At 55.1% G+C, this 19,177-nt stretch overlaps 3 protein-coding genes; 2 read left to right on the forward strand and 1 right to left on the reverse strand.

Moving 5' to 3' along the window:
* Positions 1-12,152: 12,152 nt before the first annotated feature.
* CHC_T00001681001 (hypothetical protein) lies at positions 12,153-12,419 on the reverse strand. The gene has a single exon (XM_005712632.1). The coding sequence runs from the start codon at positions 12,417-12,419 to the stop codon at positions 12,153-12,155; it is 267 nt and encodes an 88-aa protein (XP_005712689.1).
* A 57-nt stretch (positions 12,420-12,476) lies between these two features.
* Positions 12,477-13,943, forward strand: CHC_T00001682001 (hypothetical protein). XM_005712633.1 is given in 2 exon segments: positions 12,477-13,385; positions 13,386-13,943. 1 exon segment carries the CDS (start codon positions 12,477-12,479, stop codon positions 13,383-13,385), a length of 909 nt encoding a protein of 302 aa, XP_005712690.1. The 3' UTR covers positions 13,386-13,943.
* A 1,183-nt stretch (positions 13,944-15,126) lies between these two features.
* CHC_T00001683001 (hypothetical protein) lies at positions 15,127-17,178 on the forward strand. XM_005712634.1 is given in 2 exon segments: positions 15,127-17,160; positions 17,161-17,178. 1 exon segment carries the CDS (start codon positions 15,127-15,129, stop codon positions 17,158-17,160), a length of 2,034 nt encoding a protein of 677 aa, XP_005712691.1. The 3' UTR covers positions 17,161-17,178.
* The last annotated feature ends 1,999 nt before the right edge of the window (positions 17,179-19,177 follow it).

The following is a 19,177-nucleotide window of genomic DNA, read 5'->3' on the forward strand; positions in this document are numbered from 1 at the left end:
GTTACGGATGAGACGTCGCGTTCTTCGGATATAACTGCGAACGCATGCTCAGCTCTCCCCGGGTCGACGGGGGTCTCCCAGTGTACGGTACTTTGGCGGGGGTTATGATCCTCCTCTTGCCATTGTACCGCGAAACACGGGACCTCGTCGTCAACCGGTTCGGAGGTTGCGCAGTCAACTAGGAGGCGTGATACACCATCCGCGAGTTGGTGCTTAATCCCCAGTCGGTACTGTACGTCGTAGTCGTACTCGTCTAGGCGGAGACGCCAGCGCGCTAGCCGGCCGGAGCTATCCGCCAGGTTGAGGACCCATCGAACGGCCTCGTGATCCGTACGGAGGTCGAACGTTTCCCATACAGATATGGTCGAAGCGTGAGGATGCTCCACACGATAGCAAGGCATTCTTTCTCGGTGGTGATGTAATTTTTCTCGGCGTCGGTTAGAGCCCTACTCCAATACCCGATCGGTAGGCGGTCCCCGCTCGGCTGCTCCTGTAATAGGGCACAGCCGACCTGGTACGCGCAAGCGTCCGTATCCAGGGTGTATTTCTTTCCGTAACGGGGTAGAGAGAGGATCGGCGGGGACAGGAGGCGCTTCTTGAGTTCCACAAATGCCTCGTATTCCTCATCGGAAAGAACCTCGAACTCGAAGGGTTGATTCTTCCCCGTCTTCCGGTTTAGCGGAGCGGCTATTTTCGCGAAGCCCTTCACGAACCGACGGTACACGTTGCACATCCTAAGAAGGATCGCAATTCCGTCTGGTTCTGGGGAGGTCGAGCGCGCTCGATGGCGACCACGTGGCGGCGCTGGACCTCTAACCTACCTGGTCGGATCACGTGCCTCAGGTAGGTGACCGAGGTGTCGAAGAAGGCGCACTTCGACAGCTTCAGCGACACGCCCGCGTCCCGCAGTAGGCGTAGAACCTCGCGGACGTGCGCGACGTGTTCCGTTACGGTCTTGGAGTAGGTGATCACATCATCCAGGTAGACCAGTGCGGTTTCCCATTTTACCCGCGACAGTATAATGTCGACGGCCCGCTGGAAGGTAGCGGGGGCATTCTTCAAACCTAACGGCATGCGGAGAAAACGGCACAACCCGCAGTGCGATGCGAACGTCGTCTTGTCGCGGTCATCCTCGGCGATTTCTACTTGCCAATACCCGCTGTTGCACTCCAGAGTGGTAAAGACAATAGCGTCGCTGAGGGAATCGATGCACTCGTCCATCCTCGGAAACGGATAGGAATCCCGAACGGTGACTGCGTTGAGCTTTCTGTAGTCGACACAGAACCGCATGGTACTATCCTTTTTAGGGACGAATACCACGGGGCTTGCCCATTCGGCCGTGGCGGGTTCGATTACCCCTCCCCGGGGCATGCGGTCAATCTCCGTTTTCTCTTTTTCCCGTGCGGTTGGTCCGGCGCGGTAAGGCGCCTGGTAAATAGGGCGAGCACCGGGCTTGAGCTCATTGCGGTGCTTCGTGGCCCCGATTTTTCCCAGCTGGCCGTTCCACATCCCCTTGAATTCGAACAGTACCTCGAGGACATCCGAGCGTACCTCCTCGTCCTCGGCACCGATGTGGACGTCCTCTTGCCAGGCGTTGGGGTCCTCCTCAGAGGCAGCGGTGTCTTCGGGTTTATCCGTTCCAGCCGCCCCGAGGGGCGCCTTGGGCGGCGTGGCTTGTTCAGCCCCGCCCTTATCCGTACGGGTGTCGGGGGCTTCTTCCGCGGCATCGTTTGCGGTTGAGAGGTTGGAATTAAATATCCCCCCCCCTTCTTTAGCTTCGGCCGCTTCCGCGGCCGAGTCGCCAAGGGTCGGGATGTGAGTGGGCGACGGAAGAGCCAGTCCGACTACGGTATGCTTCGGGATGTGAACCGAGCGGTGCCTAAAATTGCTGAGCATTACCGAGAACGGTTTTCGGGGACAACAACCATGACCCCCTGTGCCATGAGGGTCAAATTCTTGAGCGCGGTTTTTGGGAAGTTCTGTAAAAAACATAGCCCCCCCACCGGCGTGGCGACCCTCACCATGGCCTGCGTCATCTGGGAAATTGTCACCCCTCTGACGAGGCGGATCTTCCATGACGGTGTGTTGGCGGGGAACGCCACCTGCTTCCGTTCGGTTTTATCCGACGGCGGTAGTTGTTGTGCGGTGCTCCTTGAGGCCATCTTGAGGTCGTGCCTCGAGGGGGTTGTTCCTAACAACGCCACGGGTGGCGGGTCGTGTAACACGACCTTCCGTTGCGGTGGGAGGATCACCTTGACGTGGCGATCCAGGAAAGTCGTACCGAGGATACAGTCCACGGCGAGGCTCATGACTACAAGGAACGGGACGCGCGCCACAAACTCACCGATTCGGACGAGCAGGGGGATTTCCCCTAGTGCCTTCATCGCGCAGTTTGACGCGTCGATGAGCGCTGGGCTCCGAACCGGTTTTATCGATGGTCGCCACGATTCGGCGACACACCGTAAATGGATGAGGTTCGGGCCGGCTCCTGAGCCAAGCACTGGCGTGATGGCGACCATCAACGCCTGATTCTGACCAACCGTCGCGGAGATTTTGTAATTCTGCTTCTTGAAAAAGCAGATGGCCTGGGCTTCCGTTCAGTTCCCCGGCTGCGCTTCCACTGGCGCAGCCGGATCGGGGGTGCCTAAGCTTCTGAGACTGGGCACGAGGAGAGACGTCGTCGCCTCTACGCGTCCTCCCCGGCTTCCCCCGTCAGCAGCAAGCCCTCGCGGGTTTCACCCCCGGCTTGCCCCACGTGGTCTTCGGCATGGTCGTGGCGCGGTTCCTCGACCACGTTGACGCCCGCGGGGTCCGTTTGACGCTGGTTTTGCCAAGCGGACGGCCCCTGGCTGTTGAACGGGGATCCCGGGCGGAGGCCTTGCCGGATGCGTAGCTTCTGGTAGTTGGCCTCTCTTGCCTCAAGAAGCTTGGCTCGTAGGCCCGCATCGGCAACGACGGGGCACTCTTCTTGTCGGTGCGTGGTGTCGAGGCAGAACCGGCACGATGGCGATCCGGGGAACCTCCCGCCGGAGAACCGGACGCGTGTATCGTGTACTTGTCTCCCGTACGGTCCCGTGCGAACGTCGCCAGGGTTGGCGGGAAGAACCAGGGCGCTCGCCGTCGAGGCTGCCGGCGACGGATAATAACTCGTCCGTGGCGAGCTCATCGGGGTTGGCGTGGTGGTTTGGTCCGTCACGGCCAGGATTGCTTCTTCAGCAAATCCCCCGGCCGTCGGGATGTTGGATGCCGACTCAACCGACAGCACGGGCCTCGTCCTTGCAGCGCGGTCGAATCCTCTGGCTGCCCGGCGGTTCTCGATGCGCCATGGCTGACATCCCCTGTCGACGGGAAGCCCGATTGGTTTCCCCGATCGCTTGCGCATAGCGAGCGACGGATTGGTAGTCCACATCCCGATGCGTGGCGAGGTAATTACGAACCTGTGCGCACGTGGAGGGCAGTAACCCCTCGACGAACAGGGACTTCAACCGCCTGTCGGAGAATACCGTACCGCAGCGGAGTGCCTTGTCCCAGAGGTGGTTACTGTAGACCTCCTCCGTCATGTTTGAACTCTGAAGGAAGGAGGTCACGTCCTCAACCGCTTCGGAAATTACCTCGTCGGTAGCATAGGTGCGCAACAGAAAGTTGACCACCTGCTGGTATGTCCGGAGCAGCTCGCGCCGCTCCACGTCAACCGCCATGGTATTTCCATTGAGACGGGACTGGAATAAGGCGTGAGCCTGCCCGGTCAGGTAGAATTGGAAGCACCACACGGCGGCTCCTTCGGTAATCCCGTTGTGGTCGCGCGCCATCTTGAGGCGTGCGAGGAATCCCAATACCGCAATCGGATCTTGACCACTGAACGTGTGGGACCTCATCTGCACGTCCAGTTTCTTCCGGTAACGGTTAATGTGACGCGCTACTGTAGAGTCGTAGCGCGAGCTACGCTGTTCCAGGCGGTAGGTCTTGTAGTTGACGGCCTTAGTAAACAGGTCATTGAGGGGCCTGATTAGCGTGGGCCGTCGCTCGTCGTTCTTCGGGGCAGCCCGGCGGTGTCTGCCCGAGCGACGACGCTCCTCATCCGACTCGGTGTGGTAGTCTTCCGAGTCGGACGGGTCGTGTCGGTGCCAGTCTCGGCTCCTGTCGCGGCGTGCCCTGTGGCCCCGCCTGCGAGAGTCTTCCGAACCGGATAGGTCATCATCGGAGGGGTATCCTCCCCCTTCAGCATCGCGGTATCGCCCGTAGCGTGCCTCGCGGTTATCGCGGTATCGCCAGCGGCGTCCCTCGCGGTCTTCATGCGTCCTGTGACAGGGGTGTTCTGCGTCGGAATACCGGGTGTATTCCGCTTCAGTCCTGTGCGTGCCGGGTGCACGTCTTCTGCTCAACCGGTACGGGTCCCGATTATCTGTCTCGGGGAGCCCCAGGCGGTGTTCTGTCCCGCGGGGGTTGCTCGTACCGGCGAGTATGGAGAGGACATTTTTTGTGGTCCTCCCTGTAGCACCGTGAACGGTTGGGAGATAGATGGCTGTGCCCTCCGGGTGAGGGTCCATTCTATCAATCCCGGGTACTGCGCCGATCGGATCAGCGATATTAATGCTTGAGTCCGGAACGGTTTCACGGCGCGGCGCCGGCGGCGGTACCGCCCGTCCCCTTTCGGTAAATGTCGTGGCCAGACGGATGGCCACCGCGGAGCTAATAGCTCCCTTTAGAGTCAATGCGGTCGGAGATTCGTCCTCTTCCGCGGCGAGCGCTGCCACCACCTCGTCGCGTACGAGGGCGGCGATCTTCTCGTCCAGCAGGGCGCCGAGCCCGGTGTTCGCATGCTCCGCCACCAGTCTTGGTGCCGTTCGGTCGAGGCAAACCTGGACGACCTGAGGTAGTTCCTCAGCAAGGAAATTCTCCATCCAGGTTTGTAGTCGCGAGAGTAACGCGTCGTACAGTACTTGTACGCGGTTTCCCCCACCAGCCAGTAGCCCGGCGGTGGTGTCCGAAACTGAAGGGGTCTTCTGGCCCCTGGTAGACGGCGGGCGTAACAGGACTTCCGGATTGTCGATCCGGGGGCGCTGTGCGCCTCTACCACTGCGGGTACTTGCTCGCCCGTAGGCGGTATCTTCTCCGGCGGAATCCGCACGGTTCATCGTCGATGATCACTGGCGATCGACGCGGTGCTTTTCGACCTCTTTCAATCCGATCGGTAATTGCTCGCGCTGGCGATCCAGTGCGGGCTCAACCTCTTGTAGTTATCCGCTCCACAAGACTACCAAAATTTGGTATACTACCTTCGCCCCGACCACTCCGACACGAGGGGGGTTAGAGGTAAGGGAGCGCGCGCCGCTGGGTAACCCACGCGCGAACGCAGACCGTACGGATGGACTCGATAAGAGGGAAGGCTCACGTGGCCGGTGACGCGCAGCCGGTCGGTAGTGTTAGATCCGGACGGCCGGTCACGGGTTAGAAGCCTGAGACTAAAAAGGAAACCGGAACGGGATAGCAATTAGCCGTAAAGGGAAGGGAGGCGAGTCTGCCCCCTGTTTACTGGAGCGGGGCAGGTGCCCCCGGTCTTAACCGCTAAGTAGGACGCCACGACACCTGTCTCGCTACAGTAGCTGTTACATACTGTATACCAGCTACTGTGCTAAATTGGCTAATTTGTGCCATTAACTACTAATTACTAATTACTTACCGTTCGGATCCTACACGTGTGACCAGCGTGGTACTACTGTACTCGCACCGGCCGTATGCTGTAAATACAACTCCTTACAGTTCTTCTCGCGCTTACAGCTCATCGTACTGTATCCCGGGGCGGCAGCGGTGGTGCTGTTGCCTTCGCGCAGTTGTACTACAGATACGGCTGGACCCAACGGGCTAGTGCCCACCTTACTGGTTTTTGGTATTCTCCCGCGTATTCCGTTCGCCCCCACGGAGCTTCCGACGGAAGTGCAGAGGATGAAAGCCATGGCCGCTGCAAGGTCGGATATGAGTACACTTATTGCGAAGTCTAAGCTTAAGTTGGCGTTGAAAAGTAATGCCCCAGGAGCCGTTTTCTCGTTTGAGAACGTCAAGATTGGTTCCGATGTTCTTGTTTACAGGGAGAAGCCCATCAATAGCTGAACTGGTCCTTTCACTGTGCTAGACGTAAATGGCAAGGTGTGCCACCTTGACGTCAATGGGAGACAATCAAAGTACTCTGTCGACAAAGTGAAACTGTACCACAAACCATCCCCAATTGATGAGCCTACTAATGAAGTTGATGGAACTGCCGAAGTCTCTGCAGACAGACACAGCACTAGAGATGACCCCCGGCAGGTGGTACATCTTACAACCCCATCAGAGCAGGAATCGCAACGCCATTCCGGAGAACACCCATTACCCACAAGCTTGCGAAGTCCTCTGGACGATGGCGATGTTATTAATGGCTGGAAGAAACCCTTACTGACCTTAGAGACGACGAGATGCAGAAAGATATACAGGACTTAGAGGAGTTGCGATTGGACCAATCTTTCCGTGAAGACTGGCTTGTGGATAATTCCGCCCAAATCAACATCACGAAAGTATTGGCTCCCAACTACTCCCGCGGCAAGGGACCTGCGTTCGATGTGGCCAAAGCGGAAGAGATGGAAGGCATTAACAAACGAGACATTTGGGATATCACCAGCCGAGATGGAGTTCCGGAAGATGCAAATGTTTTGGGAGGCCGCTTTGTCCTTGCATATAAGAACTACGGTACGCCCAGTGTGACAGAAAAGGCTTGGTATGTAGCCGAAGGTCACAAAGACAAAGAGACGGGTTTCGTTGTCCATAACGTTTCTACGCTTCGAGCCAGCTCAACTCGCACTTTGGTATCGGTCGCAGCGATCAAGGGCTTTAGAATATTTGCAGACGACGTTCGTCAGGTCAGGTTTACTTGCAAAATGAACACGAGTTGAAAAGGGATATATACCTGCTTCCAAAGGCGCATCATCGGAAATTCTTTGCTTTGAGAGACAATGAGATCCTGAAACTGAAAAACCTATTTATGGTGTTCCAGATACCGGAGAATACTGGAATGTTACCATACATGATCACCCGAGGAAGGATCTCAAGTTGGTACCGCTGGTTGGAGACCCGGCTCTTTATCTGAAGCCGAACGACGAAGATTTCGATGGGCTCATGGCTATATATGTCGATGATAAGGCTATGGACGGTAATGACGAAATGAGGAAGCTCACGGAGGAGACAGCTAAACGCTTTGAGTCAAAGCCGTGCGAATGGGATCATTTCAATTTCTCCGGGATGCACTTAAAGTCTCTAGATGATAACGTTTTCTCAGTCAGTCAGACCGATTACATATCAAAGCTTAAGCCCATCCCAATGGATTGCAGCTTTGACTATTTTAGTTCTTACCGTGCGATGGTGTCATGGATCGGAGTAACACGCCCTGATATGGCTTTCATTATCAACCGCGCAGCGCAGGTTACAGAACCTAAATTTTCAGTTCAGAAGATACGTGAGCTCAATAAGGGTATCGCAGCCGTGAAGGATTCTGCTGACAGACGTATGGTATATTGTCCACTGAGGAAGGAAACTCTTCATCTTCGAACGTACGCAGACTCTTCGTTTGCGAACAATGAAGACCTGTTTGCGCAGATGGGTTTCATAATCTCGCTATGCGATCGCAGGAATGCGTGCCATATTCTGGATTCCTCCAGTAAGAGGTGTAAGAGAGTTGTTCGGTTTGTACTCGGAGGAGAGGTCTACGCATTGGCAGAAGGTTTCGAGAGGGCTTACATGCTGAAGTGTGACTTACAGACTGTATTCAAAATGGAGGTTCCTCTTCACATGTTTACTGAATCGAAGGCCATGTTTGACGTATTGACAAAATCATCTTCAACATCCGAGAGAAGGTTAATTGATCTAAGAACTTTACAGGAAGCCTACAAACGCGAAGAAATATCTCATGTTGGGCTCGTAGGATCACAGCACAATCCAGCTGATGGACTCACTAAGGGTAAGCCCAATCAGGCTCTTGAGAACATATTGCTTAATGGAGTCGACAATACTCCTATTAAGCAATGGATATTCCGTACAAAGGCAAGCTCTGGATAAAGATGATGGAATGTTATAAGTCGGGGCGATCAGGATCTGGCCTCATGTCCCTTCTACATTACGTGGCGTAATTTGCCACACCACGTGATGCTCGCTTGCAATTGTTGTTGTTTTTTATTGAATTTTCTGTAGTTGTTTCCCGTACTTTATACATAAAGACTTTCCCGTCGCCGGCGCTTCCCGGCGGTGCGCGTGTGTCGTATCATCTTGTTTTGTGTTTCGTAACAATTCGCCTCCGCTCTCCTTTTCTCGGTCGTCGAGTTTCGAGCATCCCGTCTACACTTCCGGACGTCGGAAGCGCACCTCGATACAGAAGACTAACGTGTAATTGACATCCAGGTTACAATACTACAGGACGCAAATTATGTGCGCAAGCATTTCTGTGGCAAAACTCATTGGGATGCTCCTGAAATCACAAACACCCAATTTGATACGATCCTTTTTGCACAAATTGCTGTTTTGTGCGCATCACCTTCTGCTGATGTGAACCCCCTTGGAAGACGATTTGTGTCCACAGCCAAAAGCACAAACACATATTTCACCCGCCGATTTCCCGCCGTTGAGGTAGGTCGATCCCTAGCGAAGCTTCCTCGTGGCATGACAGAATCCCTCTACCCTTCATCCCCATCTCCGTCACACAATTCTCTCTACCTCGATCCCTTTCTCCCACCATGGCACAATCCCCCTCCGCTTCACCCCCATCTCCATCACCCAACCCCTCTACCCCTAACCCAAACCTTCGTGTTGAACCGCTTCCACCTTCTCGTTGCCCCTCTGTCTTCGATTCAAATCCTCCAGGCGACCCTACCGAAACCGCACAAACGCAGACCCCCCGAATATCTGCTCGCGTGACCCACGGCTACGGTGGCTCCCACCCTTATTCTGGATCACAGCCGGGACCCACTGTCGGGATCCAAAAACCTCCCAACCGAAAATCTTCCAGCAAACCAACGCCTGTTCGTGGCTCTGGATTCTCGGCTCCCGAAATCGAGCACTTGCTTGACACGCTCGAAAAGTACTTGCCCCTGTGCCGCGATGAGTGGGACGCTGTCCTCATCGCGCACAACAAATACTTTGCAGATCAAAAGCGCTCTGTGGACAGTCTCAAACGCAAATTTGCCTCGCTACATCGGCGAAAAATGCCAACCGGTGACCCGCTCATGCCTGCTGATGTTCGCAAAGCGAAAAGTATTCGATATAGAATGACGGAGCGTGCGGATATTGGAGTCGGTGACGAGGACGTGGACGAGCTGTCGGGAATCGTAGAGGATGATGAGGATGGTACGACACCTGTTGGGGCGGCAAGTTTGTCGCCGCGAACATCGGAAATTCCAAGTGACGGCGCTCAAGGGCCAGGGTCGGGTGCCGAGATTTTGCCGCCGAGCCCTACTGAGTTTGCTCCCTCTCCGCGCGTGCTCGTTAACAAAAGGAGGGGAGTCAAAGTTTAATCAACTGAGGCAAATGAACTTGTCGCGATAATGAAGCTTTCTATGGTACAAGAGCAGCAGCGTCGGGAGAGCGATGCCCGACAAAGGGAAATGGAGGAGCGTCGCCGGGCGGACGAGAGGGATGAGGAGAGGAAGAGAAGGGAGGAGGACCGTCGTGAAGAAATGCTTCGCCGGGAGCATGAAAACAAACGCCAGGATCGCTTTATGGAGGCGGTTCTGTTAATGATGACGCACACGGTATCTCAAAAAAATCTACCGCAACGCCCTGACGATGCGTGACTCTAGATTCCAACGTTCTCATGAAGAAAAAAGTTAGCATCAACGCTTAGGTGCGGCATGTAAACATTGAGAATTTGGTTGATTCCTACCACTGCAGCTCGATAGTTGTACAGTAGAACGATTGTCAACAAGATCAGTTTTCTTTCGCCAGTTTCTTCGTAAACCATCCTATCCAAAAGCCTCGGAAACGTCCCTTGAAACCTGCGCATTCCCCACTCTGATGCTTGTCGCAACGAGGTAGCCTGCCGAAGCCTCATAATTTCAGTAGCGTTTTGTCCTACTCCAAGATGATCTTGCGCAGACTTTATGACAAAGGGAGGAAACTCTCTGCAAAATGCAGAATCGACCACACACTTGCCCTCCGTTTCCTCGTACACTTTTCCTAGTCTTTCGTAAATACCACCCCACTCCGCTATTGTGGAATCATGAAACGCGCCCGGAGCATTTACAGCACACATTATTATCCGTCCATTTGGGGCAAAGACAAAAACATTCCCGACATAATGGTCATGTGTACAACCATTGTAAAACATATTTTGTATTACACAGTCACCTGCCTGTTGTAGATATAGTTTTAACCCATCCGCACAGCAATAAACATCCGGAAGCAATGAATGCTTCTCCCGAAAGCTTTGTTTAAACAAACTAATCTCCTCAGCTGACAGTATTTTGATGGAGGCACGATCATCATTTCGCAAAACTTTAAAAAGCAAACGGCGGGCGAAGCAAATGTACAGCGAAGCAACTGAATGCGTAACCCCAAAAAGGAGACACAAAGTCATCATTGATACCCGTGTGCGATGCCATGTGAGAAAGAGTCCCAGGCACTGAGTAGAAGAAAGTAAACGCGGTCTTCCTCTCGGGTCGCGCCTATTTGGGAGGATTCGAAGCCTTCCATCGCTCGAGTACGGTGTGTATCTCAAGTACATCGGGGCAAATGCGTTTAGCATTGTTATAAATGCTCGGTGATCGAACGCTGTGAGCGTGATTAAAGATTGATCGCATCTACTGCCGTACAAAAAAGCGAAAGGAGCCATCGTAGGACTGAGAAGCGCTCTTCGAGATATGCGTCTATCACGGTGACGTTTACCTTTCGCATTTAGACGGGCTCTGAAGGTACGAGGCTGTCCATCGAGAATGAGATGATACAGAATAATGATTTGCAGCATAAGCGAAGGCATACTGTGGCTAGGGTACGCGATGAGGACGAAAAGGGGAAACGTTGCGATTTGACGAGGGTGGTTCTGGGAATTAGCGGTCGTCCTACACTAAGAGCATCTCCACCGCATAGGCAAATTGTTTCTATATTTGGACACTTGTCAGACTCCCACATGGGCATTCGTTTTGCGCATTCCGTTTGCGAAAGTACCACAAATCGCCGTTGCGCAAATCGCGTCGCGGTCTCCACCGCGCACTGCGTCGCACCCGCCCCCGATCCGCGCCCAGACTTCCCGCGACCCGACTTCTGGGCCGCCCCCCACCCCGATCAGCAGGACACAAAGCCGAGGTCCAGGTCGTCGACGCTGACCTCTTCCACCCAGACTTGTCCTCGCCGCCCGAAGCGAACCCGGCCGCGTCGCAACCCACGCCTTTGCCAGATGGTCGAGTTCAGTTAGCCCCCATTCACGCCCACGGACTCCCATAATAAACGAGTGCTAACGCGTGCACAATGTCTGCGTGCGGGTGGATGCGGGCATGTGCAGTGCGAGCATAGACCGTCCACTGCGCATTTGGCATGCTCAGACGTTTTGGGCGGATCAGGTGTACCCGTGGCTTCCCGCGTTCTTGCTGTTTCGGCTTCTAAAAGTAACAAAAAATCAGCCCGTTCAAGCAGAAGAGTGTTGCCAAAAAATGGGATTTGTGACGTGACGCGCCACAAAATCAAAAAATATGTGTGCCGTCAAGGCACAGATCCTATTTATCATACGATTTGTGAAACAGATTTGTGTGCAGATGTGCGCGGTGGAGACCAAACTCAAGCCTGAGTCGCCATATTTTAGAAATGGCCACAATTTGCCTGCGCGGTGGAGATGCTCTAAGGAGTTAGATTCGGGCTCATGGGACTGCCAATGGAGTAGCCTACGGGTACACAACGGGATAGTGTAGGAAGTGCGGTGAACTTTGACACAAAACTTTTCAGGACGCTAGTACAGTACACAATCACCTTTTTGCACAATTTTTGTGGAAAAGGGTGCATATGCATTTTATGATTTCAGGAGCAGCCCATTATTTGTGCACAAAAAAGAAAAATATAACTCTGACACAAAAAATAATTTCCGGAGGCCCCCATTAATGCGGTCTCCATTAATTACGGTGATTGGGTGTACTCCCCGGGAGGAGTCTTCACCCGCATACACAAACTGTGTACACGGACGCGAAGTTGAGAAGAACCTCACGTAGCATTCCGCTGGCCCAAAGCACTTCGTGCATCTTTCCACAGGCACTCGATTTCAGCAAAGGAATGCACGGGGACTGAAGCCTCACCATGGCAATCAACGTAAGAAGAAAGAGAGGTGGACGCATTACATTCTGGGAGTGAGCGCGCTGCATTGGCCTCAACTTAAAGAAGCTGTTGCGCGGACCAGGGGCAAGCATTTCGTCGCAAGGCATACTCTCAGTGGAGAAAACGGTGAGCACCACCTCCTCACTTGTGTCTGCGACAACATGATGTCAAAGAGGGAAAGAGCAGATTCCAAAGAAGAGGCTCAATCCAGCGACCGTCTTCGCTACCAGAAGCAAAGTATCTTGAGTGTGTGCTACCTCGGCTGCGAGGATCCTCCCGGCCGTCCATCGTTTAGCGAGCTTAAAGCGCGTCTTCGTCGTGCCTACGACACTGAAGAAGCAGCCGAGTTACTATCATTTGTTGAAGCCCGGGAGGGCGACACGGCGGCATTCTGGTCTGAGCTGGACTCTGTGGACATGGACCGGACCGCAGCCCTTCCGCTGGACGCGGACGTCTCGACGCACATCCGGCTGCTAGCGAGACTAGAGACGGAGCGACACATGGCCTCGCGGATGCTGCTGCGCGAGAAGAAGCAGTTGCAAGGGAAGAAAAGAGGTCAGGGGCCGGCAGAGGTGTTCGATGCAAATGGAAGCGCGGAAAAGGCGCTCGAGCTGGTGGAAGCGCTGCCTCAGGGGAGCCGCGGCACTCAGGCGACACATGAAGGGCTCTTCAAGCTGGGGCGCGAGGTGGCGGGCCGTGACGCGCCTCCGGAGCGGCAGGTCGAGTTTGGTAGGTGGAATGCGTGCGCGGCGGGAGAAGGTTACTTTTTTAGGTTATGCGCGACTAACGGTGTGTGTGTGTGTGTGTGTGTGTGTGTAAGTAGGGCTTTTGTTGGAGGAGTATACGTTGGAGTTATTGCAAGAATACAGGAAGGAGGCCGGATTGAAGTCAGAAAATACAATGCCGCCCCTGATGGACGCGGCAGGGGCAGCGTCGTACGCGGACGTGTCCCAGCGGGAGGCGCAGATCGCGACAAGGCTGCTGGAGTCGCTCGGGGTGCTGCAGGGAGCGGGATACTTTCAGCGCGAGCCTCGACCGCGGCGAGCAGTGAAGCGAAGAAAACAGGAGGATGAGAAGTCCTCGGATGAGTACAGCGTGTAGCGGATCACAGGAGACGATGGAATAGGCCTGCGTTGAGCATGGCGATGATGAGGCCGTGGCCGCACCCCCAGAGGACGGCGTGGAAGCGTGGCATGTCGTATGGTAAGGTGGAGTAGAGGCCTGCGATGATGAGGGCGGGGGTGGCGCCGAGGGCGGCGGCGGTGGCGAGGCCTACAATTGCCGAGGCCAAGGTGAGAAGGACTGCGCGCGGAAACGTGCCGGCGTGCAGGACGGAGGCGAAGATACCTAGGGTGGCGTAGACTCCTGTGGTGACGAAGGCGGTGTACAGAAGGATAGCGCGCCACATGGACACGACGGTGGTGAGATACATGGAGCGTGTAGAGGGAGAGAGGAGGGAAGGGGATGGGGGAGAGGAAGAGGCAGTGAAGTGGGAGCGGATGGCCGGGTGGCCTCTTATTCTCCGTCCACAGGGGCAACGTGTAACGGGCGAATATGAGCACCTGATACGTGTGGACGTGTACGCGTGTACTGCGAGAAGTAATGAATAAACAGGAAGTCTTACACATGGAGTAATGGGTGGGGCGGGTAGTCGGCGTTTGTCTTGGCGCGTTTGTGCCATTTCGTTTCGCCTCGGACGTGTTTCCAACTTGCTTCTGTCTTGCTCCTCAGCGCAGACTTTACTCTCCCCCTTCCCCACCTTCCCCCTCCATGCTCCCCCGCGCTCACAGCGCGTGATGCACCGCCCCGTCTCCACCTCCCCTCCGACTCACCACAAGGCTCCGTATGGACCGCTCAGTCACCTCTCCGCTCTCCCATCTCGGGCTTCCTCAGCCCCCAAAATTCCCTTCCAACCCAAAGAAGAGGCCCCGCCCTCCTCTCCCCTTCGACCAAGACGATGAGGAAGACGGAAGGAAAGACTCCCCCAATGCCGTCGCGCACCCACCCCGCCCGCAACATGCCCTTTCCAACCCCCAATTTACAAATTCTCAGATCAACCATCTCCAGCGCGAGAGATTGCGCCGCCTCATGGCACGTCGCGCTGCTCCCCCCCGACGAGCCTGCTCGAGTCTCGCGTCAAATATACCATCTCAGACACCATCTCCTGTCCTGTCCGCCAAGCCGGTCGCCAAGCCGGTCGCCAAGCCGCATCCAGATCAAGCTCGTGGCAACGGCAGAGTCCACCCGCCCGCCGCCCCGCAATCATCCCCGTCTGCTAGCCTATGGAACCGCCTGGGCCACGCGCAAGCCGCGCTCAATGCCCAGCCCAGAACAGACCCGCGCTTTGTGTCGGCGCGCAGACCACTGGATTGCATATCTGGCTTGCGCGTTTCAATCGCCCTCACGCTTTTCGCGGATGGATACGCGCGCCATGATGCTAACAACGGCGTCCCGAACAGAGTTGCGGCGAATGCTGTTATGGCGAACGGCGAGGCGAGCCCCGGGCATGATAATGCTACCCTTAACAAGGCGGGCGCTACGCCACCAAGTAAGCTCATAAATGCCACAGTCAGTGCGAAAAATGTCAACATCGCGACTCTTCCACGATATCCGTACGACCGAGCGAGCCGAGACTTTTTGAGGGCCCTGGACCTCGGTGTCATACCCCCACCTGAAGACTTGCCTGAACCGTCCCAGTGCCATTACTACGACGGCTGTCTCATCGCCGAAGTTACCGATCTGCGCGACATACGTCCCGGTGCTGTGGTCAAGTATCGCCCGGAGGCGCGGAAGAAGATTTTGCTACGCCCTGACATGAGCTCCGTGTACAGCGATGTGGCAAGCATGACGCGCCATGTCGATTCGACCGTCGCCATGTTGGTCGAGCAGAAGATCATTGCCGCAATTGCGGGGCCTGTGGATTGCGATCCCACGCCCAAGCTTGCCTGCTCGTTGCAACAGGGAAATGTACATATTAATACGACAGCAATTAACATCGCGAGAAGACCAAAGCGAAGACGCGTGCACAGACCTCCGGGAGGGCCTGCGCTTCCCAGCTTATCGACGCCCGCGCTGTTGCTCATTGGCGCGGCAGAGAAGCACCAAACTTCGTTGCTAAACGCATTGATGGGAGCCAGCGTTGCGGAGGACTCCTCGTCGCATTCGACCGCCGTGACGATGAATACAGCATCCTTGTCAGCAGCAATTAACAGTGGAAAGGTATCCGGTGATGGCTCTGTCAATAGCGATGTGCGAACCGCGACGGGAAAGAATGGCGCAGCTACGATGAGCAAGCCTGCTGCTGTGCAAAAACGTCGTTTGTTGAAACCTCCGAAGAGTCTGCTTCAATTGCACCGAGAAAAAAACGAGACCAATGTACGCAGCCTTGCGAACCGGTCCGGTCAGCCTAATATTCCACCACGACAAGAGCATCTTCGAGTAGTTCGGCTCGTGCTGCCAGATCAGAATGGGAAGGTGACTCTCCAGCGCTTATCGAATGCGGAAGCTACTATGCCACGAGAGAACGCCGAGAGGATCCAGATTGCCAAACAGCAAGCGCTGACAGCTATCGCAAAGAACGGGGGGCAGATGTATGTTCTCGAATTTATCAAGTATCCATCAAGAGGTTTTGAAATTATGATCTCTCGCTTCGTTTACGGTGACAGAAATCGGGACGCGTTTCGGGTGCGAGTGGGAAGCGAGGAGGAAGGGCATCAGTTTTTGAATCAGTTTAAAGTTTTGGCAGGCAAGGAAGGGTTCCATGTCATGCAGGACTTGAAGTGGTCACAGCATTTGCGGCAGAAGCAACAACAGCATCAACAGCAGCAACAGCAGCAACAGCAGCATGCCAGGGCTCTACAGCAGCGGCAGAACGCCATCACTGCAGGAAGGCAGCCTGCAGTATCGCAAACGCAATCGAATGCACAGAATGCGGCGCTACAGTCAAAGAGGGCACAGGCACGGGCCCTATCCCAATCAAATCCCCCCGCAAACGCGCGACAGATACTTTTACAGAAACAGAAGCAGCCAGATGTGCGGGAGCAGCACCGCCTACAGCGGGAACGACAAAAAGCAGCTCAGTCTGGCCACCAAAACTTAGCCGCACTTCGTCAAGGTGCGACGCATACGCATATGCCCCTTCAGGGGCAGCCGATGGGCGCGCAGAGTCAGCTATCACAGCAGCACCAACGTTCGCACATGGCGCTGCAGCAGCAACAACAACAGCTATTCCAACAACACGTTCAACTCCAACGCCAGGAACCGCAGAGAGCACGAAGAAGGCAAACCCAGCTTCCCGGGCGAGACAACATGAATATAAGCATGGCCCAACCTGTTGCTCTGTCGGCTTCGAATGCGCGTGGGGGACTTGTATCCCAGGGGCCGGGGGCCATACAGGGAAACCTAGGCTTGCCTCAAGCCGGTGGACCGAGTTCGTCCATTGCGGGCATGGGTAGCGCTGGCTTGATGGGACATCAGGTTCTTACGCAGTCGCAAATGAGGCAATTTCAGCAGAATCTTCGGAACCAGAATCTTCGGAACCAGCAGCCGCTCCTCGCGGAACACCAGCGAAATCTCATGGCGGCTGCTGGGGGAAGAGATGCTGTGACTGGTATGGCAGGAAACACAGGAATCGCCGCAAATGCTGCCATGGCGCAGCACTTGCCAACTCACGTTCTAGCCAATTTCATGAGTGCCGGCATGGCTTCTGGTGCGGCTAGACCTGGGGCAGCACCAAATCTTACAGCTGCGGAAACGCTCACGCGGCAGCGGCAGCGGATGCAACAACAGCAGCATCTTAAGCAGCAAAGGGAAAATGTTGAGCCCCATGCTAGAAGTGCCAAGCGGTAAAGGACGCCCCATTTTGTATAATTGTCGTCGACGAGTGTGTCTATTAAGTTTTTTTATAATCATGCGGATAAACGCATCGCAGCAGTGTTTACCTCCTCGGCGATCCCAAAATTCCCCAGTGCTTGACCGGTTCGCAACAGGCTGTGTTCATATCCTCGCGCTTTAATGATGCGAGAAAGCAGAAAGTTACTGTCACATTGTCGGTCGGCGATGTGCCCATTTTCGACGTGTCGGAGTTTCTGAGTGATTCAGTAGTAAGGGACCCTGCGAGCTTGCTCGCCTTTGCAGTATACGTAAAGCAAGGTCCGTACCTTCGCGGGAACGAGTTTCGCACATGACAGAGCGGTTGTGCATTATACACGTCCGTTGGATGCTCGTTTTGCACGTAGACGTTCGCACGCAGATAGGAGAATCTGCTATCTGCAGAAGGTCCACGGGAGAAAGTTTGTCGCTAGCTATCAGGAATGCGTGTGAATGCTTCACCTGTTCAAAAGATCTCCCACGTTAGTCGAGGTTCTCAACATCTAATCATCCTACGGCACTAACAGAATAATACCGTCTTTCATCGACGTTCAGGTCGAGTGTATTGTATGTGAAACGCTTCTTGCGTCCCCAATGCCATAAAGAACGTTGTACGTATGCTACTCAAAAGACAGCTGCGTTTCAGTGCTCCTAAGGCAGCTTGTAAAGTTTATCTTCACTCTGCCCTGCATTCGTCCGGGACAGCAAGGCCATGTTTTGAAACCAGCCCAGAACTTTGAAACCCAAGGCTCCAGATCTCAAGCCTTGGCACCGATCAGCATCGCGTCACGCACTCTCCGGAGATGACGACTACGCTAGAATCAAAACCCTCACGTGTCTACCCAGGTGTTTGTCAACCCCCGATCCAAAAACGGCTCAACGCGTCTATCAAACAGCCCGAAAATCCCACCCGTGTGCACGAACAAAACCTTGGCGTTATTTTCAATCCCTACTCCCACATCACCCGCCATCCCGTATATCCCCTTCAGCGTGTACACCGGATCCAGTAGCACGCCTGTCTCCTTGGCGACTTGCATGCCCATCCTCAATTCCTCCTCCGTGTTCTTCGCATATCCCCTTCCCTTCGCCTCGACAACCCTTAAAATCTCCCTGGCACTCGTCTCCCCGGCCAACCCAACACAACCAAGCATCTGATCCAAGTGGTCGTAGAAATAGTTGGCGTCATCACAAACCGATACTGCCATCACATTCACCTTGCCGCCAGAAAGATAATTTCCTATTGCCAGGCCGCTCGCGGTTCCTCCTGATCCCACGGGCACGACCACGTCCGTGAAGTAGTCCAGCACGCCTTGCTCTACCATTTCCGCAAAGCACTCGATGTATCCCCACAGGCCAATCTCATTCGATCCGCCTATGCCAATGATATAAGGCCTCTCCCCCTTTTCCTCCAATCTTTCCTTGAGCTTTTTCATGCGCGGAAGCAAGCCAGTCTCGAACGGCATGGGCCTGACGAGGTGAATATTGACACCAAGCAGGTGATGTATGAGCATGTTGCCATCCGGCGGTAGCTCGGTTGGCCTCTCTGGGTGCTTGGTCCGCAAAAAGACGTGCACGTCCAATCCGAGCCTCTTCGCGGCAGCGGCTGTGGCGCGAGCGTGGTTGCTCTGCACCCCCCCGGCTGTGATGATGGAGGTGGCGCCCTTCTGCATTGCATCGGCGAGCAGGAATTCGAGCTTGCGGATCTTATTTCCGGACGTCGGGCCGCCCGTCTGATCGTCTCGCTTGATGTGAACGGAGAGTGACTCCGGGAGTGAGGGGATGGCTTGTCGGAGGGGGAAGGGCTCGATGGGGGTCGGGGTCATGGCGAGGTGCAGGCGGTGCGTGGGGGCCGCGGCGGAGAGGCGTGCGGCGAAGGGGGGCGGGGTGTAAGCGGATGGCTTGGTAGACATGGACATGGTGAAGAGGAAGGCGGGGGGGCGGCGAGACATTGGAGGGGGGGGGGAGGAACTTCGGGTGGAGTTACGAATACGTGAAA

Source organism: Chondrus crispus, genomic scaffold (assembly GCF_000350225.1).
Source record: "Chondrus crispus Stackhouse genomic scaffold, scaffold_108, whole genome shotgun sequence".
Taxonomy (NCBI): Eukaryota; Rhodophyta; class Florideophyceae; order Gigartinales; family Gigartinaceae; genus Chondrus; species Chondrus crispus.